Raw genomic sequence first — 9,656 nt, 5'->3', positions numbered from 1 at the left:
GGTCGTTAGGCTTGTGGTTCGGAATTCGTTCCACCTGTGGATTTGATGGCCCACAAAACGGCTGAACGAATATCTGGCGCAGCTTAATATCTCGCCCCAAAAAGAGCCCGTGGCTTAAAAGACCCCAGAGTGGGCATTAAACGCATGTTGATCTGTCGGCCCAATAGGCCAGAGCCTGCATGCCACCCTCTGATGGACAAGCTAGGATTAATGTCCTATGCGATGAGCCTTCATGGTGAAAATGGCCCACTCTCGTAAACAGACCGAAGCCCGACCCTTTTGCTGGCCCGAAGAGACCTAATGGCGGAGCCAATTTGCCCAGAGGCTGGCCCTTCAGCTCGCACAACATCCCCAACCTGGGCCCGTTGTATAGGCCCAAGCTCAGACCATTAAATAGGCTAAATCTGGGCCAACTAGCCTAAAGTCTGGCTCCTTTACGAGGTCCAACTGGTTCGATGTTGGCCCATTAATGCAGGCTAGGACCCAACGCACATGGGCCCAACAAACAGCCCACTCGGAGGCCCAAATTCCGGCCCATTTATGCGAAAAATACTGCTCCATGCCCACTGGGGCACTATGCAAGGACAACCGAAAAAGCATAGGCCCGAACGTTCAGACCATTTTGAGGTCAATGGTCTCATTAATTCCGCCCAAACTGGACTTGTATTCACCCAAAACGCAGCCCAAACTGGTCCATGATGGGGGCCCAACAGATCCAACCCGGCCCATACATGCAGGCCCAATGCAGTAACCCTTTTAGGCCCAGTAGAGGTCCAACAGGGCCCAAATCCAGTCCATTGAGTCATCACAAATAGGCCCAATATCTGGTCCATTAAGTAAACCCGGACAGATTCAGAAAGATGCGGCCCAAAGCCTGGCCCATCAGCAAGCCCCAAAAGTCCTTGAATGGGGCAATTTGTGCAGTCCCCGCCTGGGCCCATTAACATGATTCGCGGGGCCCATGACCCACGGTCCGGCCCACTGTCGAGGCCCAACCCGAATGCAGCCCAAGGCCCAATGTCTTGCACAGATTTCGAGGCCCATTGGCCCATGGTTCGGCCCAGAATTGAGGCCATTAACTTGATTAACGAGGCCCATGGTTCGGCCCATAATGGAGACCCAAACCCAAATTCGTCCCAAATTACAGGCCGATTAACTTGATTTACCAGCCCAATGACTAAGGCCCATTAACTTGATTAATGGGGCCCATCATTCGGCCCAGAATTGAGGCCCAAACTTAAATGCGGCCCAAATGCGAGGCCCATTGACTTGATTTACAAGGCTAATTGACGCCTGGTCCATCTAAACGCGGCCCAAATTATAGCCCATTAATCGGTCCAAGCCGATTTTTTTGTTTTTGAGCAAGAGTCCAAGTCGAATTACTTTATCCAAAAAAGCTCAACCCAAGCATATATTATGGGCCCCACAGGCCCAAATTACGAGACCCAGGCCACTTTTTTTTAATTAAAAAAAAAAAAATTCTAACGTTTTAGTCAGAGTCAACATTCTTACTGTTATTTTATGTTTTTCCCCATATTTTGGCTTTCCCCAAGTGGGACCATTTGCGTGCTTGTTCCAACTGATTCACAATTGCTATGTGGGCTGGTTGGGGCTAATTCAACGAGAATTCTTACATTTATCCAGTTCAGCAATTGGACTTCGATATCTTTGTAATCCAAGCTTGCTTTTCCTTGGAGAACAAAAATACTTAAAAGGGACCTAATCGAACCAGGCCCGATGCTGCATCAGTACGAATCCGTGCTCATCCTCATCACTGGGAATGGACAGAACTTGCAGCGTAAAAACTTGTTTTGCAACTCCACCGAGTGAAGTCGCTGGGCTTGGAAGAAGCACTGCGTTTCCATCACCAGCAACACGCTGACAGTTGCCCAGACGAAGATGATGATGCCAACAGAGAGAATGATCACGGTTGAACCTGTATCACATTGTACCAGTTTCCAAAGATCACGAATCTGATGCAATAACAGTACCCATCATTTCTTACTAATGGAAAAAAGGGGTATCTTTTTAAGGAGGTACACATGGAAGGTCCGCTCCAGTGTCATAATGCCCACAATATCTTAAATAGCAAATGAAGAGTTTACCAGCAAAAAACGCATCCTGAAAGACCAGTTTGAAAAATCAAATGGGCAGCAACAAGTCAACAAGTCAACAAGCAAAGCTTAAACCCATGGTCCCTATCTATTCTGTAAAAATCCTAAGTGAACTACGTGGCAATCTATAACTAGCATGATGACAACGCAAAGCGAATGACTAAAGCTTACCCCCTAGCAAGCAGCAGAACCTTCACACAGAACACGCTTGACAACTGAGTGGGCAAGAATTTCCAAATCTGCAGGTGAGGAAAAATGTCAAATTAGTTACTTTATTGTCTGCAGGAAAGGGGAAAATAATATGACAGAGTATACAGTGGCTCCGAGTATAGCTAAATGGAGAATGAGAAATGACACAGGTTTGAGCAGCATACCTAAGAGCCTGTGAACGAAGATATGAAGCTGTATTCTAGACCGCCCAAACTACTAATTCAATACTATGTATTAGCTGGTGTACAAAGACTTCACTAAATTCAAATTCTCCATGATCCCCATGGGCATCATGGTTTGTTTCCAAGTAAAAGCTGTTTTCCACTGTCTCCAGTGGCATGTAAGAATTGCCTCAGTGCCTCTGCAAAATGTATCAATAAATATGAGCAGAATCCAAAAATCAAATAAATAAATTACTTGGCTTAAGGAAAAAAGAAAAGATACCTCATCATGTTATTTCTTCAGAAGAAAAGGCTTTGGAAAAGGGCCAGCAATAGTAGCATGAGCTGGCAATAAACCAATATATATGAGGACATTCACATCTGATATATATGATAAGTCAATAATTACAAATCAAAGGTAACGGTCATAGCAAAGATTACCTGCACCATTTTCTGGCCAGGGAAAAGCTTTATTCTCACCCAGATCATCAGGAGGGCTTAGGAACATCATTATGTGGTATAGATCAGCTTGTGAACCAGTGCACCTTCCACAATGATTGGGAGGGAGAGGTACCCAAACAAACTATCCAGAAATATTATCTGGGAATGAATGGAAACAGAGATGATGAGTCAACTAAGCATCATTTCATTTATACCCAAAACTTTGCAAAAGAAAAGATGTATAAGAGCTAAAATAAGTCAAGGTTTTAAGAAGTAATCAAGCTTAAAGCTTGCAAATATCGAAGACTACAATTGCCAGATATTCAGGCCTTAGGATTTTTCTTGATCTTTTTTGGATATGGCTTCAAGTTCAACAACATAATTTGATATTGAGAAGTTTGATGGGAGTGGCAGATTCAACCTATGGCTGGTTCGTATGTTGGCCATTTTGATGTAGCAGGGTTTGATGAAAAGCCTGTTTGGGAAAGGAAAGAAACCGGAAAGCATGTTCGATGAAGAGTATTCTTTTGACAAAATCACTCACTAATCGATTGAGACTCGAGCAATGACTCTTCATTCTTCGTATGGCCAAAGGTGCTTCTCTTAAATGTCATATATTTGAGTTTAACGCTAGTATCTCTAAATTATGAAATATTATGTTAAGATTAAAGATGAGGATCAGACTCTCTCGTATTGTTAATTTCGTTACCTTCTTCTTATAAGAATTTTAGAAAGGCCATGATTGTTACCAAAGAAACTATTGTATTGAAAATGTCAAGACTAGTCTTTTAAATAAGCAAAAACTGAATATATAATTGACTTTTGGAGGTGGTAATGATCATAAGACTGGTTTAGTTGCTAGAAAAAGGCTGGTTCAGTTGCTAGAAAAAGGTCTATTGAGAGAAGTAATAGTGGTAGGACCGGATCAAAATCGAAGCATAGGGATTTAATTGGCAACTATTGCAAGTCTAAGAGGCATATCAAGATAAATTGTCTAAAACTTAAAGCAAATCAGCAGAAAGAAAATAATATGAATAAACAAAATCAAGGAAATGCAAATAAGAAGAACAATCTGAATTACCATATCAGGCAGAATTAGGGAAATGAAAATTCCACTCAAGCTGGTATTGTTGAAGAAGAAAACAAAGATTGGTTATTGGTTGCAAATGATAAAGACAAGTTAAATAATAGTTGGATTCTTGATTCAAGCTGATCGTACCACATGTGCCCTAATCACGACTGATTCTCCACATACAAAGAATATAATGCCGAAGTAATTCCTATGGGAAATAACGCTAAATGCAAAGCAATTAGGATTGAAACTATCAACATTAAGATGCATGACAATATTATCAGAACTTCAGATAATGTCGGACCGTTCTTCAATTAAAAACGAACATCATCTCTTTGGGTACTTGATGCTAATGGTTGTAGGATTATAGCCAAAGATGAGGTTATGAAAATTATGAAATGCTCACTTCTATTGATTTTTCTATTTTTTTTATTTTATCAGTCCTACTCTACTCCTATTCTACTCTTACTCTAACTCTTACTCTTAGACTTTTGTCCTACTTCCTTGCAGGGCGTGGGAATCGAAATTCACACTTGAATCTAAATCACACCCACCTCTTTGAGAAAGTGGGGATTCAGACCCCCCACCTCCCCTCTTCCATGTTGGAAATATGATCACTAGGGAAAAACCCCAATGGTTCTCACTTCTATTGATGAAAGGGCAAAAAATTGACACTTCGTATTGGCTGCAATGCACTATAACCAGTTCAGTTGCAGTCTTATCTTTTATGATAAAATTACATGACACTAAACTATGATATATGAGATTAGATCATACAAGTATTACAAGAATGGAGGAGCTTAGTAAAAGAGGTCTTTTGTGTAGTTAGAAAATTAGAAAACTAGATTTCTATGGACATTGTCTTTGCAAAACAAAAAAGGGTTAGTTTTAAGACAATAATTCACACAAGAAAGGGCACTCTAAATTATATTCACTCTGATCTTTGGGAGTTTGCAAAAGTTCCTGCGAAAGGCCTTGGTTCCAGGTATTTACTTCATTGATGATTTTTCCTAAAGGTTTGGGTCTATTTTCTAAAGCAGAAGAGTGATGTTTTCATTATATTTAAACAATGGAAAACATCAATTGAGAAGCAAACTAATAAGAAGTTTAAGCAATTGAGAATAGATAATGGGCTGAAATTTTGTGAGGTATCATACTACGGTAACTACACTACGACATAATGATATTGTAGAACACATAAATAGAACCCTATTAGAAAGGAACGGGTGTCTATTGTCTGACATTGGTTTATGTAAAGAGTTTTATGCTAAAGTAGTCAATACAACTGCTTAGTTGATAAATCATTCTCCTTGCACATCTATTGAGTGCAAGACACTTGAGGAGGTATGGTCAAGTAAACCTACTAATAATTCTTAAGTTCGAATATTTGGATGTCTAGTATATGCACATGTTAGTGAAGACAAACTAGAGCCTAGAGAAAAAAGATAGAAAAATAAAAATAAAGAGTCTTTCTTGGTTATGCTTCTGGTGTAAAAAGATGTAGATTTTGATGTGCTAATTCATCTAAGATTATCATTAGTAGAGATGTTACTTTTGATGAGTTGCAAAAAGTGTTGCAGTAAGTAGAGCTTGAAGTAATTTCTTTACAACCAATTCAGCTTGTCTAGTGATAATATTGAGTTTGAAGAACTTGAAGAGAAATGATATTCTATTGCTAAAGGTGTAAATTAGATTAAATATTTCCATATTTAATCTAATTTAGGAAATTAATATGAAGAGAGAGTAAAGATAGAGTCATGGTTGTAGGTTTAGATTAAAAAAATTATGAATTTATTTAATACTCATATTATTAACGGTTTTATTATCACAAACTTATTTATTGAATATAATCAACTTATATGACAACTTAGCACATTAAATATAGTTACAAGGCTAAGGATGGTTACAAAAAAAAAGAAGAGACTAGGTCTGTTGTTACCTAATTCATCAAAAATGTTCCTTCAAGTTGAGGCACCCAACTTTGTAAGAGAGAAAGACCTTTTATTTTATCTAATAACTCATAATTAAGGCTCCGATTATTCGACAATAAATGAATGATTTAGAAAAATTTTTTTTTTTAAAATGATTGATTATATCACTTATAAAAATATAAAAATAAAAAATATTTTCTTTATCAATGAAATTTTTAGATATAAATTATTGTTGGTGCATTTATTTTAGGAAAAATTCAATGATAAAAGAAAAGGCTTTCTTGGAAAGTATTTTCCAAGAATACGGTTGGTTTTTCTTTATTTGGTGATATATGATCGAAATTTTTTCGGATATTCAAACCTTACTAAAATATAATTTCAATCTCATGATTTTATTTCTAACAAAAAAATTGATTTTTTTAATAATTTTAATTTTTTCTCTTATATTTTTCTTTTATGTTTTTTTAAAAAAATATATTTTAAATTTATTTTCCAATTTTCCTTTATTTTTCTTTGTTTCCTTTTTTTTTTTGACTTTCTTCGCGACTAATTGATGATAGCCATAAATGAGTCGCAAGCTTGTGGCCAGCTCGAGCTCATCTAGATCACTCAAGCGATTGAAGTCGGTGGATCCACGTGTTTGCACAGTGTACGGACACGTATGAACCCGACTTTCTAGCTAGCGGAGACAACGAGGAAAGACAAACAGATGAATTATCAGACATCTACAGCCTTGTGGTCTGCTGGACCAGCTTGCATGATCAAATGCCGCAACTCCACGTGCTTGACATAATGGCGGTGATTATGGGAGTCAAAGAGGCGATTTCGAGGGTTCTTCCTGGCGTAGAATCCGATACCTGCAGCCTGTCCATGTATAATGATTACAGCTTTCATTGATTTTTATTCAAGACGAGCGATTTTAGGTCATTTACAGGTTTCGCCTAAAATTTAAAATCTATTCTTGAATACAGATTTATCATTTTTCGGAACATAAAACTTACTTATCAGAACCTGAAATTTGGCACCTATCTTATTATAGGTTTCAGAGTCGATTTCGAAGTTCAATAGTTTATTTTTTAGTTAAATAAAACGAAAATGAACGCAATAATAATAAATAAACTTATCATTCATAAAAGAGAATACAAAATTAACAAAACTATCAACAAAAGAAAATGAATTATTGGTAAGGAATTCAACTAATTAAAAGTAAGGGTGAACGGGTTCCAAGTTTCGTATAGGTTCCATCTGAAACTTGGAACATTACCCGTTGGAACTTATCATGTTATAGGAACCAGAAACCTACTTTGTATACCTTAGAAGTTGGAACCTATCATGTTATAGGTTACAAGGTTTATCCATGTCCCACTTATATTATTATTTAAACAATTACAATTCACTAATCATAACTTATATTTAAATACACAAAAATATGAATATTTATAAAATAAAAATATTAACCATAATAGAAATTCGAATTAGTGCTTCTAAATTATACACTCATTATGAAATATCGAAAGATCGCACGGAGACATTGATCAAGAAAAATATTAAAATTTGTTCTAAATTCTAGGTTACAGGTTCTTCAAATTAAGAACTTGAACTTACCCATTAAAACAGGTTCTCATTTTTTGAAACCTGAAACCTACCCTGCATATTCTAGAATCTGAAACCTATAAGTTCCTACCAGTCCGGTTCTTAGGTTCCAAGTTTTATCCTATAACCATGTTCACCCAAGTTTTCACTATATTCTTTCTTGAGCTGAATTTTCTTAACAGTTTCCCCAAGCTACTACGCAGCACTGAGTTATAGGTTAGCAGAAATCTATTATTTTACGTCCAGAAACACCGTTTTTCTTGTACTGGAAAATTTCGATAAAAAAAGAATGATTGGCCACTCTTTTTTCTTTTTAATAACTTGTTGATAACTCAGATCATGGCGGTCATCTCGGCGAGACGCTCCACTCGTTGAAGTGCCGTGTCATGTCGACAGTTGGTTTCACGACGAAGGATCCGCGCGTTGCGTAAAGGAGAGGAGCGGGCGAGGCGGAAACAAGGAGGAAGAAGAGATTCCATGGGTCAAGAGTTGACCAGAAGCATCACTCGGTTCGACCACGAATTGCATGCATACGCATGGAAAACGGAGCTCCTTTTGCATGCCAGTTGCCATTTTCTTTTTCTTCTTCTCGTAACTGGATCTCGATCTCATTACCTTTCTTTCCTTCATCCACACCATGAACACTCTCATAATCCTATTACGAACTTATCGCCATCGACTTCATATCTTGAAACGATAATTATTCTGGAATTACATATGATATATATGCTTTTCTTTTGCAAGAGAAATTTTCTTTTGCTCGAATGATGTCATGACAATTTTCCTTTAGTTCAAAGCTCTTTCTGGGTGTTAAGAGTTGTACTCTATGTCTGTAGATGAAAGACAAAATTATATGATGTTGGCATTTCCAAAAAGAAGCATCTTCACAATCATTAATGTCTTTTAAATAATCAATAACCACATAGCGATGTATGCATAAATACTTTCATTGAAAAACTTAGAATATATAAATTTTTAAACCAAACACACACAACTATGATTTTCTTCCTAATCAGGTCTCAGGGATTGAGACGTCATCTCACCCCGTTGTGGGATAATAATTTTTACCAAAAAAAAAAAAACACACACGCACACAACTGTGAAACAGAGGATTATTGATTGTTATACATGACATCATAACACATTTTGTAGAAAGCGATATGAAATATCGGTAAATTATGAATTCAGTATATATTTTCAAGCAACGGAGGACAATTTTGGTGACTTGGTCTCTTTTTAACAATAACATGGTTGATGAGGAAACCAAACCGGAACTCCGGTCACTACTACGTTGCTAGCCACCTTTCTTCCACCCATAGGAACTCCCAACTCCGGCTGCGGGCCTGGCATCACGTATGCCGGAGCTGTCGATTTCACCGAAATATTGATAATACCATTACGTATTCCATAATTATCCCTCAACCTATAACTCAAAAAATGTAGATAATTTGCTGGAGTAAGGCCGCCGAGAATTTCCGAAACCGGTATCCTCACTCCGCCGACGAGCTTATGATCACGCCATGACGACCGCTTGCAATGGACTTCCACGGTAATAAACTCCCCATGCAATGGCACGTCCAAGGTGAGCTTCTTGTTCCACCTAGGGTTTGTTCCGTCCTCCGCTGCCGGTTCCGTCATGCAGGGGTCAGCAGAATCTGCTCGGACCACCACGATGGCGTTCTTCAAGGGCTTTTTATGGAATCGTAGGTCTTCGCCGGATATCGCAGTGATTTCTAAACGTTGCTTCATTTTCTCTCTTCCTCGCAACGTGACGTCACGCAAGAGTGAAAAGTACGTGAAGATCAAAACGTGGGATGTGAAGATTAGAAAGAGGGATTGTTGTTGGTGCAAGACGATATACCATGAGCGAAAGTTTATATAACACAACATGAGCACTCTGTTTGAGAGGAAATAGACGTGAAATGGTGATGAAGGAGGTGAGTTGCTTCTTTATGGTCCCGTTCGTGGTTTCGACCGAGTTGACACGGTCCAACGAGGATCGATCGTGTCGACCGTTGACTTTCTGCGTGTGGGAGCGGAGGCAAAGAACGAAGACTTTGATTGGTCTTAGTTTGCGGATCCTTCTTCATCGCGAGGATGATGACGCGTGCAAGCTTTTCTATGCATTGCGTGT

At 38.3% G+C, this 9,656-nt stretch overlaps 1 protein-coding gene across 1 annotated transcript; it reads right to left on the bottom strand.

Moving 5' to 3' along the window:
- Nucleotides 1-8,688: 8,688 nt before the first annotated feature.
- Nucleotides 8,689-9,392, bottom strand: LOC120293072 (BON1-associated protein 2-like). Its single transcript, XM_039311797.1, has one exon. It carries the CDS (start codon nucleotides 9,269-9,271, stop codon nucleotides 8,759-8,761), a length of 513 nt encoding a protein of 170 aa, XP_039167731.1. The 5' UTR covers nucleotides 9,272-9,392; the 3' UTR covers nucleotides 8,689-8,758.
- Nucleotides 9,393-9,656: the final 264 nt, after the last annotated feature.

Source organism: Eucalyptus grandis, chromosome 5 (genome assembly GCF_016545825.1).
Source record: "Eucalyptus grandis isolate ANBG69807.140 chromosome 5, ASM1654582v1, whole genome shotgun sequence".
Lineage (NCBI taxonomy): Eukaryota > Viridiplantae > Streptophyta > Magnoliopsida > Myrtales > Myrtaceae > Eucalyptus > Eucalyptus grandis.
Note: the sequence above shows the minus strand (reverse complement) of the source record. Positions and strands in the feature narration are given on the sequence as shown.